The 19,811-nt window shown below is 39.8% G+C and overlaps 1 protein-coding gene across 1 annotated transcript in view; it reads right to left on the minus strand.

Moving 5' to 3' along the window:
- COL24A1 (collagen type XXIV alpha 1 chain) overlaps nucleotides 1-19,811 on the minus strand; it is a 152,096-nt gene that overhangs the window by 119,111 nt on the left and 13,174 nt on the right. Inside the window, exons 3-7 of the mRNA XM_026853918.1 lie at nucleotides 17,103-18,406; nucleotides 9,116-9,169; nucleotides 4,705-4,758; nucleotides 1,195-1,248; nucleotides 935-988 (exon numbers count right to left, since the gene is read on the minus strand). Of these exons, the coding sequence (XP_026709719.1) occupies nucleotides 935-988; nucleotides 1,195-1,248; nucleotides 4,705-4,758; nucleotides 9,116-9,169; nucleotides 17,103-18,406 (1,520 nt within the window). The remainder of the gene's footprint in view (nucleotides 1-934; nucleotides 989-1,194; nucleotides 1,249-4,704; nucleotides 4,759-9,115; nucleotides 9,170-17,102; nucleotides 18,407-19,811) is intronic.

Genomic DNA, 19,811 nt, shown 5'->3' on the forward strand with positions numbered 1-19,811 from the left:
CAATTCGTTCCATCCTTCTGACAGACGCTGTACAGCTGCCTTTATTATTACATACTAATTCAAAATTCTGCTGTGATATCTATTGTCCATGTTTTTCTATTACACTTGCAACATTGAACTATCTTCTGCAAAGACAGTGTTTAATAGTATTTCCCCCCAAGCTTTCTTGCTGATGTTTGCCACCTCACCAGTTTGTCACCATCTGACCAATCAGAGCCGACTACTGGATTTAAGATGGGTGACCTTTCCTTCTACATAAGCTATATTCACTCCCCCAGTCTTCTGTGCTCATTTTCTTATGGTTGTCTCCTTTCATCTATTGATATCCTTCATGTTCCCTTCCCAATACTATCTGTCTGCCTTATGCTTTCCTGTGTACATAATTTAGATATATTTCTTAAGTGCAGTGTGTGGTACCTGACATTTCTCATATTAAAAAATACCATGTTATGTGGCATCCAAAACTGGAACTTATTCCACCTGAGTTATATTTTCGCAATTCTGGTACACATTTGGAAAAAAGCAAATGATTCAGTTCAGAAATACTGAGCATGTGATCCCATGGAGCTTCTTCTATACTACATTACAGAAGAAGAACTTAAAAAATTATTACTAAAATTGGATATGATTGATGTAAAAATTGCTGTATCTTGCAGGCAAGCCTATCTTCCCTAGTACCTGTTCTGTTCAAGCAGAGGCACACCATGCCTCTTGAAGTGCACCAACCTAAGCAGCTGTGATTTACATTCTGTTGGGATGATCTCACTTAATTTAGCGGCAAGGGAAGAATTTGCACTGTTGGCCCTGGAGCCTGATACTGTAGATAGTCACAGTACCAGCAGTAGGTCTAGAGCCCTTCTATCACCTCTTGACCACCAGCTAGCCATTGATTTGAGCCAGAGAGGGTTACGTGAAAATGCAAGCAGAATCCTACCTTCTGTCCTTTGATCCCAGGTGGGCCTGGAAATCCTATGGGGCCTGGATCACCCTGTACAACAAAAACATCCAGAATCATTATGTTTCACTGGAACATGACCTGTGTCTGCACTGGTCGGTCTCGTGTAATTGTCAAAATACACCAGCATCACAGTAAATACAAAGCATTGTGCTGTTATAACTGCTCTGAATATTAAACAAGACTTCAACAAAAGAATAGGACAGACAAATACTTTGCTGAAATTAAGGAAATACTACCTTTTCTCCACATTTTGCCTGTCCTGGAGAGGATCCTGGGTCTCCTTTAGGGCCCTGTCACAGAGAAATTAAGCTTATTAATATCATCAGGGAAGAGAGTTTGTAATATGTGAAATAAATATTTTCAACTGTTACAGTAGAGGAGGAAGAAGGGTCATATAAAATGCACTTGTTATTACAAAATTTTTTTCTCATATCTTTTTCAGTAAAGAACTACAACAAAACACAATAGTGAGAGTTCAGATCGAAATGAGATTTACATTTTCCAAATTTCATAATGTCACAAAAATCTTTGATAAGCAGATTTTATTGGGAAATTCAAGCAGGATTACAGCAGACACCTCAGTTTAAATGCTCTCCCCATTCTCCACCAATTCAGGACACCAGTGCCAGATTATCAGGCTGTGTTACTGCATTGATTATAATCTTGTTCAGGCTTCGTCTCGCTCAGTACCTGCCCCATCCAGCACAGACATTGCAGCTGGGAAGGACAGAGCTGAAAACGTGCAAAGACCTCTGTCCCATGACAAATTACTTCCTAGCAGATGAGACAGCTCATCATTCTTGGCCAGGATTACTGTCCACATCCAAGACCAGGCTGCAGAGACGAGAAGGACGTTGCCACACCAGCGATTCCTGTCTCAAACCCCGCTGCTGGAGCCTGCCGGCGCTGCAGAGCCCCGGCTGGGCACCGCACAGCTCCAGCTGGGCACCACAGAGCCCCGGATGGGCTGGCAGGGGGGTCTGCAGACCCGCTGGCTACTGGCAGCTCAGCCACCGCAAGCCTGCACCCCTCAGAGTCAAATTCGCTGCCCTTAAAACAGGAGTGACCAGCAAATGGCACTTCCTGAGACGGCGCTGGGGGAAATGCTTCATGCAGTCACCTGGGGAGTTCCCAAGCTGTAGGCTGAACCCACATTCATGGACTAATAACTAAAAATATAGTAACTGAGGAGGAAATGGGGAACCCCTTGGTCTAATTCATACTAAAAGCTGCACGCAAAGGATACTGTAACATTTCACTGGTGTGTTCATATAAATAGCACAGGCTACAACAGTGCTCTTGACTTCAAAGCTGTAGAGTAACTCTGGGTGTCAATCACAAGCATCAAGATCTCCTCACTCAGAAATACATTTTATGTAGCCAAGGAAATAACTTTAATAGTTACATTTATCCCACAGCAGCACTAGGTTAAAGATGATACGTGCCCTTCATTGAAAGAAAGGTAAGATTGGGGAAAATATCTGTTTGCTGATGTTGCTAGTACAATCCTACTTTCAGGGGCAACACTGGATGCTCACAGGGACCTATAGGACAAGCAGTGTGAGGTTTCCTGATGGTCAGCCGTTTTAGATCTGTAACATCCACTTGGAATGCCACGGGGCCTGATCCTCCTCTTGCATACAGTACTGCAGACCAGGGGTGACCCTTCCCTCTGCTGTTAAGTTTCGTATATGTGAGTCCACTTGCTCAATGGAAACATGGAAAAATATTCTGTTGTGTTAAATTGATGTGTCAGGTCACAGAGAACACAGTTCTTCAGCATGGCAGGAGTTATCCGAGTATTTTCCAGCTAATTTACATTTTGAAAGGTAAATAGTTAAACTCCTTGAACAACTCCAGTCTGTCTTCTGCTTCCATTTTCCAACACAGGCATATTAAACTGAGTTGTAAGAGAATTGGAATCAGCTCTCAGCTAGTTAAAACACAGGCCTTCTGATAACTTACCCATCGCCTTCCCTTTCCCTTATAAGCACAATTAATTCCTCATTTTTAATCTAAAAACCAAACCGCCATTGTTATGCATGGCCTTCAGTTGTGGATTAACATGTCACCACAGGTCAAGATGTGGGGATAAAATAAAGCACTACATTACAGTGTAGTTAGGACAGTGCCAGAATCTACAAACTAGATTTTCATAACTAATCCTTTTTTTTTTTTTTTTTTTAGAGAGCCAGGAACACAGCCAAACCTCATGAATACTTTTAAATTACTTCTAAAACACCCATCAACTGTTATCAGGAATTAAATGCCAAGGACATCAGCTATTGGTTGGAACTGCTAGCTCATGCTCAGGGCTAGATACTATACTGTAAGGATCTTAGCTAATGTTGTTCCATGCTTCAAAAGCAAGTGCACAAAGGATGCTTCGGCACAGGAGGGAAAAACACACGCATCTCAAAGGCAAAATAAAATTCTGCATTGATTTACTGCCAGAAAATTATTACAACTCATCTGCAATGTTTTAATATCAAGCAGTGTGTTTTGTTTCAGCTTACATAGTCAGTGTAGGTTAAGTGGATCCCCATAGTCAAAACTTGGTGAACATCTGGCTTAATTTTTATTTAAAGTGTTTCAGAAGATAATTGTATTCAAAAGATAATTTATAGTCTAACAGAAATGAAAGAGATCACTAATCAGCTAGTAATAGATACATATATACATATTTTATGAAATATATAAATAGGTACATGCACACACATGAAATTCCTTCTATGGAGACAGCTACAGAACTGATCATAATTATGATCTAGTGGAGGGGGGAAAACACATCATAAAACAAATCCAAATTAGTTGCAATTATTTTCCTAGCAATCTATTCTATTATACAGCCAGCATAAATATGGTAAATATTAATTATTAATCTATAAGTTTAACTGTTCCTATAGAACTAGGTAATAAGCACACACAAAAAATAGTCATTTGGGTTTACAGTGTTTGACACTGAGAGCTTTATTAAATTTCTTTTTATGTCCTCAAGCAGTTTTTAACACCTGTCATGACAGGTCAGATTCCTGCCATTAGGAAACCTACTAAAACAAGTCATGGTTGTTGCTGTTTTTTTCCTAACCTATCTATCAAATTGTTCAAGCTAAATATGAGTTGAAGGTATTCTGCAACTACACAAATCTGTCAAATCTATTTAAAGGGTCTACATTACACAAGTTTGAAGGGTTTTATCTGAGCTTCCAGTCTAGTATTTTGTCTTTGGTTTTAATATCACATCCATAAATCTTCAGAAAATTATTCTAGCATATTAATCAAGTGATAATGTCTGAAATATTAGAATATTTAAATATCAAAAGTTGGGCATTGACAAAAAAGATTAATTTATAGAGAATGAAAGTCTATTTTTTTTTTTTTTTAAAAAAAAAGAAAGCCAAAATGTTGCAGCAATTAAATGTCTATTCTCACTTGAATTCCAGTTTATCAAGGAGGCCAAGCTGATTTACAGGAACTCTTTCGGTAAGTACTTGCATGGGTAATAGTTTCCAAGTCAGCATTCTGCACACACAGGGGTTTTTCTTCCTCTGGATAAACTGCTATTTTGTTTTGATTTTAAGTTAAATTCAAGTGATCACATTTAATTAAAATATGTTTATAGTAACAGTTCCATCTGTAAACCAAAGAAGGACAATTGCTTCTACTATAGGAAACAGTTCTGGAGCTTCCAAAAAGTCATTAAAAAGTTCATGTATTTACATGGCAACATGGATAAATTAACTCACCTTTGGACCTGGCAATCCTGGCAAACCTGGATTACCATGTGGTCCTGGAATACCCTATAAAAAACAAACAAAACCAAAAAGGAGTCGGTTTATTCAGTACTCCAGTGAACAAGTGTGAACAGTTTGCGGAGAATCATTTTACTGCATCATTGTTGCTTTTAGTAGCACTGATTGGGATTTTTCAAAAGATTCTTGAGAAATAAAACACGCACATCCTCTTAAAAAAATAAAAGTGAAGTTGAGCACTTCCTTTTAAAAATCTCTATTGAGGTTCTATTGTCTTCCCAAGTAATCCTTAACAGGTATTTGGCACACAGTCACTGCAATGTTGCTCTCCACCTACAAAACTTGGAAGCATGGGATAAAAAAAATCAGAAAAAAAACCACATTCTGAGGTAACCAGCTACACACTGCAAAGAGAAGGAAGTGGATCAGTTCTCAATGAGCCAAAGCAATGCATTCCACCTTCTCTAAGCAAATCACGAACAAACCCCTTCATCAACCTGATTTTCTTACAGTCAGCGTAGAAAATGGGCTTGTTAAACAGAACAGACTATCTGTGCCTTCCATGGTAAGTGTCTGTTCCCGCAATACACTCAGCAATCCTCACTCCTTGACAAACTGCACGTTAGGGAAAATATTTGTTGCAACGGCTGTCAGCAGCTATTCATCTTCAAACACTGAAGGACCAAAGTGGTGAAAACCTATCCCTGGTAAGTCTGCAACAAAACTTTTGTTGAATTCATTAAGGCTAAAATTCAACCCAAACAATTAATCCAAATACCAAAAATAATAAGAATAGTTTTCAGCTTTCTCATATATTCAACAGCCCAACAACAGATAAACTCAGTGCTTGTCTTTCCCTCACATGAGACTGAATTTAATAATTATACCTTGCAGAAACACTCAAAGCTATCTGTTCAGTGCTCTCTCTCTCACTAATGACAGTGTTGACATAACTCCACAGAAATGCTAATCCCATGTGTTGTTTGAGAGATTAATTTGCACACTGGCAATTTTGGAGCTGCTCTCAGGGATTTAGAAGAAAGGAAACAAATAGAAAGTGCCAACACAACTGCAGTGCTGAAGTGGCTCCTTGCTTTTGCTGCTTGCAACATTATTACCTTGGGACATAGTCCTGCAACACAGAGGTGCAAAAGCATCCTCATGAAATGAGAGGCATCAGGGGAATTTCATCTCATCACTGACTAATCCTGAAATTGCTGAAGTTTCACTATTGAGAAACTCTGAACAAGTCAAGACACTTGGAAAACCTTAACTGTCAGGTATGGACTTCTCTACCAAAGAATTATAGAGATCAAAATCAGTTTTTAATGCAAATCTCTAACCATTAATCAGGCACTGATGCCATGCCCAAAGTGTCAAACTCATGTGAAGCTCAGTCAGGATCAGGTCTGGACACACACCCAAGAGACCACGAAGGCGGCCCTGGCAATGCAACTCTGCATTCTGCTGCTTCCCTTCGACACCTTGAGTCAAATTTCAGGATCACAAATAGCAGCTCAGGTGAAGGAAGACAGAAGTCACAAGGCAGCCTGGTAGATGTGGACATGAACTTTATATCAACAAGGTTTTACGTGCTTTTTGGCTCAAAAAGCTCCTCTATCATACCATGTGTCTTCACTAGCTGTATTTCCTTGGATTTATCAATGTTGTACATACTACAGAACACTAACATTTAAAAGACAGTTTTATAGACTTTCTTGGCCCATATAAATATGTATTTTAAAATCAGAATTACTAGTAAATATTCATAAAGGCCATTTCCATACTTTTCCAGACACCCTACCATAAACAGTCTCTTCACATTGGAAAGCACGTCTTAATAATTAAGACAGAAAACTCATACGATAGAGCACTGTCTCTTCAGTACTCTATACCTGTGAAAAAAGCCCTGCAGAAAAAAACATATGGGCAGCCTCCTCAAAACCAAAGACAACTTTCCAATTGTGAGGATCTACTTGGGTATGTAGAATTCTGCCTCTGAAACAAAAACATGTAGTCATTCCTGGCAAAAATGACTGCTCACGGCTTGGATGGGCACATGATGTACTGGGTAAAAAAAAATTGTCTGGATGGCCAGGCCCAAAGAGTTGTGGTGAACGGAGTTAAATCCAGTTGGCGGCCAGTCACGAGTGGTGTCCCCCAGGGCTCGGTGTTGGGGCCACTCCTGTTTGACATCTTTATTGATCATCTAGATGAGGGGATCGAGTGCACCCTCAGTCAGTTTGCAGATGACACCCAGTTGGGTGGGAGTGTTGATCTGCTGGAGGGTAGGGAGGCTCTGCAGAGAGACCTGGACAGGCTGGAGCCATGGGCTGAGGCCAACTGGAGGAGCTTCAATAAGGCCAAATGCCGGGGGCTGCACTTGGGCCACAACAACCCCCAGCAGCGCTACAGGCTTGGGGAGGAGTGGCTGGAGAGCTGCCAGTCAGAGAGGGACCCGGGGGTGCTGATTGACAGCTGGCTGAACAGGAGCCAGCAGTGTGCCCAGGTGGCCAAGAAGGCCAATGGCATCCTGGCTTGTGTCAGCAATAGCGTGGCCAGCAGGGACAGGGAAGGGATCTGACCCCTGTACTCAGCACTGGTGAGGCCACACCTCGATTCCTGTGTTCAGTTTTGGGCCCCTCACTACAGAAAGGACATAGAGTTAATTGAGAGTGTCCAGAGAAGAGTAACAAAGCTGGTGCAGGGTCTGGAGCACAGGTCGTAGGAGGAGCAGCTGAGGGAACTGGAGGGGTTTAGTCTGGAGAAGAGGAGGCTGAGGGGAGACCTCATCGCCCTCTACAGCTCCCTGAAAGGAGAATGCAGAGAGCTGGGGATGAGCCTCTTTAACCAAGTAGTAAGCGATAGGATAAGAGCTAATTGCCTCAGATTGTGCCAGGGAAGGTTTAGACTAGATGTCAGGAAGTATTTCTTTCCAGAACAGGTTGTTGGGTGTTGGAACGGGCTGCCCAGGGAGGTGGTGGAGTCCCCATCCCTGGAGGGGTTTAAGAGTAGAGTCGAAATAGCGCTGAGGGATCTGGTGTAGTTGGGAACTGTCAGTGTTAGGTTAATGGTTGGACTGGATTATCTTCAAGGTCTTTTCCAATGTAGATAATTCTGTGATTCTGTTATGCCAGTCATATCCTCAAAGGCACTATGCAAAATAAAAAGCTGAGTTGTAAAAATTGTCAGCTCTTACGTAGAAGGATAATTTGAAAAAAAAAATACAAGAAGTCAGGAAGATACAAATTGGAAGGAATGCTTTTCATTTTGTACTTTCCAGTGTGTATGGTCCACTCCCTTGCCTCCAACTGCTCTAAAGCATCAGTTTGGTTTTCAGTCCCTCTGACCAGTGCACTTTCCTATGCAGTTGGACCAAGTTTTGCAAGCCAACAAAGCTCAGGATGTTCAACACACTACTGAGCAGCAGCTTGTTTAAACGTTCCTTGAAGGTTGAGTCAAAACTCCTCCCACACATCTGCTGAGCCTTTATATAAACTGCTCCCTTATCTCCTACTTTTGAGTTGCCTAGATGCGTGCACTCCAGCCATAACCACTTACACCCCCCAAATAACCATGGCCTGCAACAACCTACACAACAAATCCTCACCCGTTCTCTCCAGATGCCCTTCCCCTAGAACCCCCCAAAATCATCCACAACCTCAGGGTCTCCTTGAGCATTTTTTTGTACACAATTGTGCAAACACGATTTTTTGCGTCAACTAGTCCTTGCAGTGGCACAGGCTTCTTCCGTGCTCTTGGCAGCTGGGGCGTGGGTTTCTGCTCACTGCAGCAGACCCTGTGCTCTGCCCCGGCACAGGGCAAGGCTACTGTCCTTGCTCCTGTTGGGGTGTGCCCAGCCACACAAAATAAATGTTTGTTACTGCAGTTCGTTTCTTGGGCAAATTACCCAGGTGTCTATCACCCCTTTTATCAAGCTGCTGTAACACAAGAGACTAAACCAGATTTTTGTGGGTTTCTTCCCCTCCCCCTCTGTCTTGCAGTGGTTAATTTTGTATCCACCGCCTGCTCCTCTGTGGCCCTGGCATGCATTGCTCACTCCCCCTCATTCCAAAAACAAATGAATATGACCTTAGATTACAGCAGATGGGAGCAGCATGGAAAAGCTAAAAGTTAGTATTACAAGCAGCAAAAGCTAGATATTATACAAACATAACAATCTCTATGTACGCACCCATACATGGAATTAACTATGCTGGAGGCTCACAGCAGGAAAAAAACCTGTTTGCAATAATTTAACCTATCTGCCAAATGTTAAAAATCATACACTTTCATAATCACCAAGCATATTGAATAAAGTTGAGAAAAACAAAATTACGCAAACTCCAGTTTGATTACTGGTGACGTGCCTAGAGCCACAGAAGAACATAGCCGTTTTACTCACCCGAGGACCTCTCTTTCCTGATGGACCAGGTAAACCTGGAGGACCTGGAGGACCCTGGTGATAGAGAAATCAAAACAATTGAGGCTAAAACCTGATACAAGGACAGTATCGCAAGTCTGAATCAGAGCAGTTCTTCTGATGACTTAATGCTTGTGCAGACCTTCTCAACTGGAAAACCAATTCCCAAACTACAAGCACGTATGTTTTTAATCTTGCTCTAAATCAGATTTCTGTTTAGAAAGTATCTTATGTCAGAGGAATTGGAGCTAACAATCTAGATAGTAACTTTTACTGAAGTGTATTTGTATTAAAAGGAAGAAAAAAATCAGTTCAAGGATTAGAAACAAGCAAGTGTAGTGTATTAAAAAAAAAAAAAAGAATAGAGAATAATTAAGCCTTTTTAATAAGCATGCTGGTATGCCAAACATTTTAGAAAAGTCAGGTGTAACTGAAAAAATGAGATACCACTTCACAGAAAAGACAGACATGAAATAGAAGAAAATAAACGTGGACAAATGGTTGTTCAGTTTGCTATTAAAAGCTTCTGATAAGAATAACTGGTAGCAAGTTTGCCCTTGTATATAATGAATATCATTCTCTTTAAAGAAAATGCAGACTTTTAATTAAGATACTAGTATATAACCAGATGTATCTTTTGCAAGTAAATTAGATTATTAGTGACTATAAGAATATTAGAAAATGTTCAGCCTTTGTATATCTAGTTGTTTTGACCATACAAACCTTTCCTTTTCTGTGATTGCTGTTCACATTCAAAACCCCAGGATCTACCTCATTGTACTCAAATATGACTGAGAGCTAGAGTAAAATCTGCACTGATTTATATTAGATTTCATCTATCACACTTAGGTCCTGAGGAGGCATGGGCTATTCTTAAGGGTAAATTCAGCTCCCATTGAAATGCCAACACAGCCAGTCCCAGCTTTAAGAGAAACCAGGGACTTCCACCGCAAGGGAAGATGGGCATCAAGAAAGTCAGTCCTCATGAAGGAGGTCAGTGGATGACAGCAGGAAGGGATTTAACTTGCTCATTTACCCAGGCTTCCTTGTACTCCTGTGGGCTGTATACACTACAGCCTCTCAGCTGAGGCACTAAGCAAATCTGCTATCATACCTGCCCATCACCACGCAACACTGCTGAAAGCTGGCAAGAATACCAGGGAAATCAGAAGACCGACTATGATGGCTGAAATGGCCAACTTGTAGGCTTTGCAAAAAAGAAAAAAAAAAAAAAAGATAGAGAAGGGAAAGAAAGACAAATACCCTTTGGGCTTTTTATTAGCAAAAAATGAACCATTTTATTTAGACAAAAGTTGCATTTTTAAAAACCTAAAGTTTTGTGGTAGTGATATTTCTTTTTCCTTGGAAAGATAATGTCACTGGCAGAGAAGATAGTGCTGATTACAGACTTTAGGCATTGTTAAGCCAATTACATTAATTTGGCCAAAATACAGACCACTTTAGTCAATTCTGGGAAAAACACTGTTGTTCTGAGGAAGAAAAAAAATCAAGCTTTTTCCTCTTGAATTAATCATAATAATCTAGTCTAAATAATCTAATTGTAGTCTAATTGATTTATAGTTGGGAATATTTGTATGTCCATATATACTTCATTAAGTCATGCTGAAACCTATACCCTGTGCTTCCCTCTCCGTGTAATTTAGAAGACAAATCTGTGTAGCAGTCCTGGTCTTTAGGTCAAACTGTAACATATCATACTTATAGCATGGGAGGTTTGCTATTCACCCTGACTGTATAAATGCTCACTAGCATCCTCATATTTTTCTAAAGCAAAAAGACCCTGCATTTGATAAAAAGAATGTAGCAGACACATGGAAAGCTCTTGACCTGGCATTCTTGTCCAGGTCCAAAAACCTACCTGAAATGGCACAGAGAGCTCCTACCCTGTCACTGCCAAAGTAGTATGTTTTCTAATATCTCCTCTCAAATTTTAAGTTAAGAGATGCACTCTGCTTAGAAAATTATCCTGGGACTACAAAGGGAAACATATTTTTTATTAAGTAAAATAGTTGCAACTAACATGCATTCTTTTTGTGATTTCTGGTACAAAGTTCTTCTATATCCCTATTTCAGATGCTTTCTACATGTCCTTAAAAATACATGAACAGCCAAACCCCACCATTTTCCTAATAGAAATCTTAATGAATATTTATTAAGATCCCTGATCTTTGCTGCTGATTTACTGAATGAGGGCAGGGAGAACATTTTTCCTATGTGACACTTTTTTTTTCTTTTTTTTTAATTAGTACCTGCTTCCTTTGCAAGAAAAAAAAAAAAACAAACCTGAAAACCAGTCTCGCTTTGATTACACTAATTCATAATTAGTTATCTCTCTTCATCTAGCAAAACACAAAAAGAAGAAAATCTAATCACAACCAAGCCCTCAGGAACCCCTAAGAAAAGCAGTAAAATATATTTTGCAGCCACAGGTGAATAATGCTTTCTCAAGGCTTTCTAAAACAAAGTCAGCTAGATGAAGTCTCTGGTTAGCACCAGCAACCCAGGTGTTTGACTGAAGTATTAACAAGGCCTCTCCTTAACCAGAGCACAGTACTCCCTAACCTCCAGCCCAAACTCCTCTCTGCTGACAGCAAACTTAGAGCACATGTAAGTCTTCCCAGAAATGCTTTTCTGTCTAGCTTTAAGAATTTATCCACCCTACGTACCTCTTCAACCCATGAAAGCAACTACAACTTCAAATCAGCATGACTTGTTTTTATACTAGCTAGGAAGCTATTCATGCCTCTTAGGCATCCATGTAAGCCATAAAAGTCAACATCTGAGAGTGAGCCAATCTCTAAAACCAAGGAATTAGTCATGTGTTTTAATAGCTTTTTCTCCATCTACTGGAAACAGTAATTAAACAAACCTGAAGCAATTAAAAGCATTAATGTGTTTTTTTTGCATTTGACATTTTAACCACCACCACAAAAAGTAGTGACTTCGTGTAAATATTACAGACACAAATTTACAATTAATTTATTTCATAAGATCTGTTTACTCAAAACAGATATGTACCTTAAGAAAAGTGTTATAACTTACTGTCCTTAGGAACTGTAAAAATTTCATTTAGCTATTGAGAGGAGAAGCTCAAGTTCCAAACAATTATGGCTTAATCCTGAAATAATAAAAGTAGATGCTACTCTTCCAAAAATTTTCACTACCTCTCAAATAGTCCTTGGGATGAATGTAACGGTGAACTTTCAGACATTTTCTAGGATACCGAAGCCATTCTATGCATGAATGTGTTTTAAACTTACCCTGTACCAGAGGTAATGGAAAGCATTTCATTTACATATAACAATTTCAGATTCACAACAGTAAATTCTGTATTAAGTAGCTGAAACTCCTGCACGGGCATATGCTGATCCTTTTGCCATTCAGTACCTAAATCATATACACTAAAGTTTCTCTTGCAACACAACTATGGTTTCTCTTTAAACGGCATTTGACTACACCCTAACCACTCAACCTCAGCTCACCTCAAACACTTTTTTAAAAGACTGAATTAAAGAAGGTTATGAGTTGAATGCTTCAGCTGTTAAATACCTAAGGCAGGAGGTCCTTCAGCAAAACAAACCACCATGAACCTTTCTGCATATCACCAACCAACATACCTGAAATACAGCAGGGAAGAACAGCAACATCAGGCTCCAAACCTTTTCTCAAAAATTCTCTATGATTAGCTGTATTTTTCTTAAATCCCACCTAAAATTTCCTAGTCTGCCTTGCCATACTTCTGCGAACAGGCAATAAAGTATCTTAATTGACTCACACTTCACAGAACTGTAACATTCGTCCCTTACTTTCATTACTAAGCATACTTCTATTGTAACATTTGCTCAGAATCATATTTTCTATAACCGCACCACAGTTCCTGCAACCTTCTGCAAATCCTTCCAGTCTGTCTACATCCTTTTTAAAGCTCATCACCCAAAACTGAGGACACCTCTCTGATCTGCAGCCTCGGCATACCCAAACCAATAGAAAAATAACCTCTGATATTCACCACTCCTGGTCATGTATCAAGCATCAAAGTGGTAAGATAACATTCATTTTCTAGTTCATTATAACATCATTCTATCACAGTCATCTGACTGCCTAACCAATCACTCCCTCATCCTCTATTTGTACTTTTAATTTCTGTACTATTGCACTTAGATTCATCCCTTCAGTTTTAGACCATCTGGAATTCTGACACTCAGAATTCTTCTACCTACTCCTAGTATGATTTGTCTACCTTTTTAAAGCGTATTACTTCGTACAGATATTAATTATTGAACAACAAGGATCCTACCAAACATGAATGTCCACATATTTTTTCTTCTCGTGCCATCTGCATTTCACTGGAGAGAAAAAAAGCACACTTCTCTTTCCAAATGCCCTAGAGCAGTCAGTCACTTGTCTATAATTAACCTACTTTCTCTACAGCTATGGAAGTCATTCCCTTTCTTCATCAAGAATTCCTACAACAGTCAAAGTAATGTCAACATCAGAGGAATATATATTTGGGTTATGGATTAAGGTTTTTCAGTATTGTTATGCAGAAGATAAGGAAATTGCATCAGTTTCAGGGGAATAAAATGAAATGTTAAATATTTAAGAATAACACCTTTTTGCTACTAAAAATAAAACAGCAAGAATCTTTTTAGCTAAATTTTGAACAGCAAACGTTTTTATCTGAATCAGCAGATACTGAGATGGATTTCTCAAGCTGGGCAGGGAAATGTGAGGGTTACCTGCACAGCTAAAATGCATGAAAGTCATTGACTGCCTGATACATCCCCTGTGGCCATGGAGAGCCTCAGCAAAAGATTTTTTCAACTGAAAAATAAGTTTAGAGTGAAATAAGCTAAAGCATGAAAGGGTAGCTAAGAGTGAAATAAATGAAATAAGCACAGAGTAAAAGGGTAGCTGATGCTACCCTTACTGCTATTTAGCACCATATTTAGGATCTCTGAACTGCCCTCTCTCAGGGTTCTCACTCTCAGACCTCTTGGTTGGAATAAGAGCATCTCATCCAGGACTCCATCCTGCCTAATGCAGGACTTGCACTTCCAACTCCTCCTGGCAATATCTCATGACTTCTTCTCCTTACCAACTAGATAGCCTAAGGAACACAACCTTTTGGTCTTCACAATCCAGAAAGCATTTCTCATGGAGGAAACTAATTCCTAGCTCATTTCTCAGGGGAAACGAAATCTTGTGCTAAGAGGCCTGCAGATGCAATTACCTACCAGCAAGTAACGTATATCAGCACTTCAGCTCACATCAACCCCTCCTTCTATCAGTGTAGGACTCTGTATCACATCACTGCAAACTGCTTTAGGACTGTGCAATGAAGAACATCAGTTTGAAATTTGAACATTAAAAATACACACCAGATTTATTTTTTAAATCTTTATGCAGTGCCAACACCCTCTGCAACACAAAAAGGAGTGGCTCATCAGATGAATGGAGCATCTTTCCCTCTAAACTAGTGGTTCAAGAGACCACATTGTTCCACCTTAAAAATCACTTTATATTTTGGTGGGGAATTTTGGTCATTGCAATTGCTAGAATTTTAATCCGGGTGTTAATAGTTTTGAATAAATAGGTGCCCTTTTCCATATGCTATCCATAAATGAAAGCCTGAATTCTGGAGCCCTGCTTTGCAGCAGTGGGTGAATGAATTCCACAGCTGTGGGGTCATGGAATACAAGGGGCCTAATTATACAAGGCAAGAATCAGTTCTGGTAGATGATTAAAAGCTAAATTGAAGCTGAGGAGTTTAAGAACCACAAAACCTAGTTCTTGTCTGTCAACTCCAATAGAACAAACATTTCTGAGTCAAAATCTTGAAAGAAAATTCAAAACAACCACAAATAATGAAAGAAGAGAAAGAAAACAAAAAAGGGTGGGGGGTGTTCATAGCTCATCAGGAGTTTTTGCTGCAAGGGAAGTTTGCAAGTTCCTCAGTGTTGCTTTTTTAAGCTCCCCATTGATAAGACTCTGTGGGTACTTATGTATTAAAGTGTTAGAGCTACACGTATGAAAGCTGGATAATCACTGGTCTTCTCTACTTGAGTGTGCTAAACTAAAAATCAAACCAAGATCACCTCTTCAAGTCTGAAGCCAACAACAGTGGCAGGTACTGTACCACGCAACCTCCACAGAACACAATCCTTTCCAAATTCCTTTACGAAAGGGCAAGGCCACGCAGAGACCTCTTCCCTCTGTGACATCAACCTTTCTGGCAGTACAATGCTTTAGCTTTACCTCTGTGCTGCTGGCCCCTTCAGGCAAACTAGTGCCCACAAAAGTCCAGATTAAGTTCCCAAATCTGCCACAGATCTCTAAAACCTTGGGCATGTTATAAAAATCCTGACCCAGTAAAACAGCAAAAATGCACCATGTCCATTGCTACCAACTATACCAAACACAAGGTCTGTTCTAACTGCCTTCCTAGATGAGACAAACTTCTGCATCCCCAGTTTGTAAAACAAGCATAGAAAATGCTAACACAAACATCCTTGAACTCTCCAAATTAGCTATCATCCACTGTATGTTTACTGTCTGTGTCTAGGAAAAAAAAACGGAGCATTTGCTTGGTGATTCTTAGTAATGCAAACCAACAGCATTCTCAGCAGCCACTTCTGTGCCATGTAAAAAATAATGGATTTAACTTTCTTGGCTGTAACTGACTGAAATCACAATGTACAAGCTATGGGCTAAAGTTAAAAGTTTCAATTAGCAGTTATTAAACGTCCTAAGCTCAAAAAATGGAAGTTAACCTCATGTTGATGGCAGCTACATACTTAGTCTCTATTATGTCTCCATAAATAGTATTGTAAGGGACAAAACCAAACCACTTCACATTCAAAAAATATCAAGCAAAAGCACCCCTGAACTTACGTAAATTATTTGTTAACACATTTTTCAGTTGTGTAACAATCCCTTTGCATCTGGATCCTTCTTAAGAGTAAAATTGAATTTTTAAATATATTTTCATTTGCTAACTACCTTAAGAAAATAAAAAATTTCAGTGCTGAAATAATACATTGCACAAATTTAGGAGCTGCTTAACAGATATGAAATTGCTTTCCAGTAATAACCAGACAAATGCACACACAGAAAAAAAAGAACAAGTGGAATTATCTACTCCATGCTACGCTTTTAAAATTTTAACCAAAAACTCATAGACAAGCACTTACCACATTACTCAGGCTAAGCATGAACTGCTGTTTTCTTGTCTAGCTTCATATCTATTGCTCCCATTTTTATGTATTAAAAAGTTTATGAGCCTGTGCACACAATAAAAAAGGACAAGCAAGTTTCTATTGAGATCACTACTGTGCATTTGCAGTTGTTTCAGGGATCACTTACCCTACGAACTGAAAATATGCCACAAAATCTTGTAAAACTGTTCTAAATATCCCTTTACATGCAGGTTTGCATGACCCCATAACCTTCAGTTATGAATGGTTTTACCAGTCCAGATTCAGCCACTGGTCTCTTTCTACAATTATGAATTTTGAAAGCATTGTTCAAATGAGAAAACTATGTCCGTCTTCCAAACAGCCTGATTGTTCTTTTCACAGATCAGTGTCTACATTTTTGTACTGTATGAACTTATCCTGTAATTTTATTAAGTGAGCAGACTCCATAATTAGCAGTTACAAACATCTGGCTGCATTTCAAATTTTAAAGAAGTCTGGGTTGCTTACCACTTCACTAAAATGTCAATGTCTTGAATGTCTTCCTATTCTACCAGTAAGTGAAAATATACAACACTTACACCAAAATTACATGCGGGAAAGAGACATACTTAAGGCAGACAAACATTTGTACAGTAGAGCCTGGAGAAGTTGCAGTCACAGCTTTGGCATGCTTTGCAAGGTTTCTTTCAAAGCCTCTGTTAAATGTATGTTGCTGCATTATAGTAAAAATAGTAGTAAAGATAACTTACAGGAGGTCCAGTTTCCCCCTTTGGACCTCTGACACTTTCCACTTCAAACATTTTGTCAAGATCTTCATAGTCATAAAGATAATTATCAATACTAATTTCATAACTGTTTTCTGTGTGGTAAGTCTCATCAGCATCGAATACACCTTCCTGCCCTGGACTGAGCTGATTATCCAGAGTGAGATCAGCAGGCAAACTGTACAGCGTCGCATTGAAGATTTGCTGCTTTTTGCTTGGTGCATCTAAATGCAGTTTTGCTTTGTCCATTCCCTTGCTTTTACTTTTACTCTGTTTTACAGGGGAGACCAGAGAAGGTTCACTTTGTCTGCCTGCATCTTCCATGGTATTATCTAAAGTATTTGGATACGGTCCTGTGGGGACTGTAGTGATGTTTCTTTTTTTCCTTGTGTCCTGCTGATGAAGAGGCAGATCAACATTCTCCTGGAGTTCTGTTTCGGGCCAAGCTTCCAGCAACAGAGGTTTGGCCTCTGCAAACTCTGATGCAGAGACATTTCTTGACTCAAAGTATTCTGGTAGAAAGTGAATCTGAGCAACACTGGTAACAGGAATGTTTGGTGCTTCTCTTCTTCTATAAGCTGATATACCTTCTGTCTGGCTTTTTTTATCAGTCATCATATTTGAAAAAATATCCAGCCCATCTGACACATGTGGAGCTCCTAGCAGAGATCGATACGTTTCAGCCTGGCGACACTGCTGTTTCACATATTTACAATAGTTTGCAGAGGCTTCTGCAGAGGGAATAATATCTAGCTGACATATAACTCCTTCAAAGCTGACAGAGTGAGAGTTCATCCTTCCCAGGGTAAATAAACCATCCAAATCAAATGTCTCCACTTCAGAAAGTATTTCCCTGCTATAGTACTTTTTTCCACACTCAGCAAATATTGAGACAGTCTTGCCTCTAATGTCAATGGCAAATGAATGCCATTGTTCATCATGAACACTATAATCAAAGTATACGGACTGCTTCCCTCCAGTGTGCACCACTACCTTTCTTGGTAGCAGCTGGACACCAAACTGCAGTCTGCTTTTGTTCCTAATACTGAAAAGGAAAGCATTATTTACTCTGTATGAGTACAACCCAACCAATATGGTGAACTGCTGCCCTAGATTTGATGGAATGACTTGAATGATGGGGGACTCAATAAGTGCATCACTAGTTAGCACAACTCCTGATACGGTTAGACGAACACCCTGAAGTAACAGAGGTGATGTCGAGGGCACTGTTGTCTCTGAGGGCTGCTGAACATCTTTCACAAGGCCTAGTTGATGAAGAACATCTATTGCTGTAAAAAGAAATAAAGGCATACTGTTGATTTTGTTTAAGAGCTCATAAATTCAGATCCGTATAAACAAATGTATGCACAACTTAACAAATCTGTACTTCCCAGAGCATATATACTGCACACAGCAAGGCCATCAAATCCCTGTGTAAGGCACACCAATCTTTCACATAAATCAAAGAAATAAAGCCAGAATAAAATTTCCATCTTTAAAAAAAAAAAAACAAAACCACACAAAAAAGCCCACGTAATGCCCATTGTAGGTTAATCCATTTATGAAACTGAGAAATCCCCATCTGCGGTCTAACCTTTTCACAGTAGTCAGTGAACTCATCTTGTTAGTTCCTTATTTGTTTGGCTAATCCTGCCTACTCTTTGAGCAGACAATTTTTTTTTTTTTAACTTTAACTTTTTCTTCACAAAGCCTTCTGCAGTAAAACCATGCTTTCCCCCTTTATCTAACAAGCTTAAATGAAAGCATTTGAGGGAAGTGTTGCTTTGTTTTTAAGAAAGGTCAAGCTATTTAATAACACAGTAGCACCTCAATACAGCACCAAAAGGTACTCACTGTCTCAAAGCAAAATACAAAGGTAAGCCTTGCCAAGGAGCTACTACATCCTGCAGAGGTAATTCAGCTGGCACCTGGGAAGAACTGCTGTGCTTCCACCAGGGAGCTCTCCTCCTGCTAAGCAAGGCCCTGTGACATTACAGAGCTGCCTTCAGAGGGAATTGTCCTCCCAGTGGGATCACCCTTGATTGTATGTATCTGTGCCAAAATTAGAGTAAAAGAAAACACTGATCTTCCCAAGGAGAGATGTAAGGGTGTGTTGCTGCCTCCTCTCCCTCCCCACACGGTTTACTTGCTGGGGTCATGGATGAAGTGAACTCTGCAAAAGCAAAAGTGGTGAAGAGCAAGGAAAGGGAAGAAATGTCTGGACCCAAGCAGTAGTGCTCCCATCTTCTGGCTCATCTGTCCTCCCAGAAAATGCAAGGCTGCAGCTACCCAGACAAGATACTGAATTAAGAGTGCTCTCCACAGCAGGAGACAGCAGTGGACATTAAGGAGACAGAGAAACCAACTGTCCTACTGATTTATGTCCTATAGATTTGGCTTTGGCATATAGAAGTCTGGACAGGAGACCCTCCTACAGGGTGGAATGGATAGGTGTTTTCACTGTTGGATCTTCTCGTGTCTTGTATAATGTGAGCTTTGTGCTTTAGCCCTCTTAGCCTGGACCTTATAGTATCTCCATCTTTTACCTGGCTAAATATCCTCACCTAATAGGTAGAAACACATCCACCCTCCTGATAAACTGAAATCATAGCTGACCTGTCGTAAGAAATCAAAGCCACTTTCCTCCTAAAGGGTAAATCAATGGTCAAAGATGACTGAATCCATTTGGTGTTG

This window comes from Athene cunicularia, assembly GCF_003259725.1.
Source record: "Athene cunicularia isolate RWA chromosome 8 unlocalized genomic scaffold, athCun1 chr8_part1, whole genome shotgun sequence".
NCBI classification, from domain to species: domain Eukaryota; kingdom Metazoa; phylum Chordata; class Aves; order Strigiformes; family Strigidae; genus Athene; species Athene cunicularia.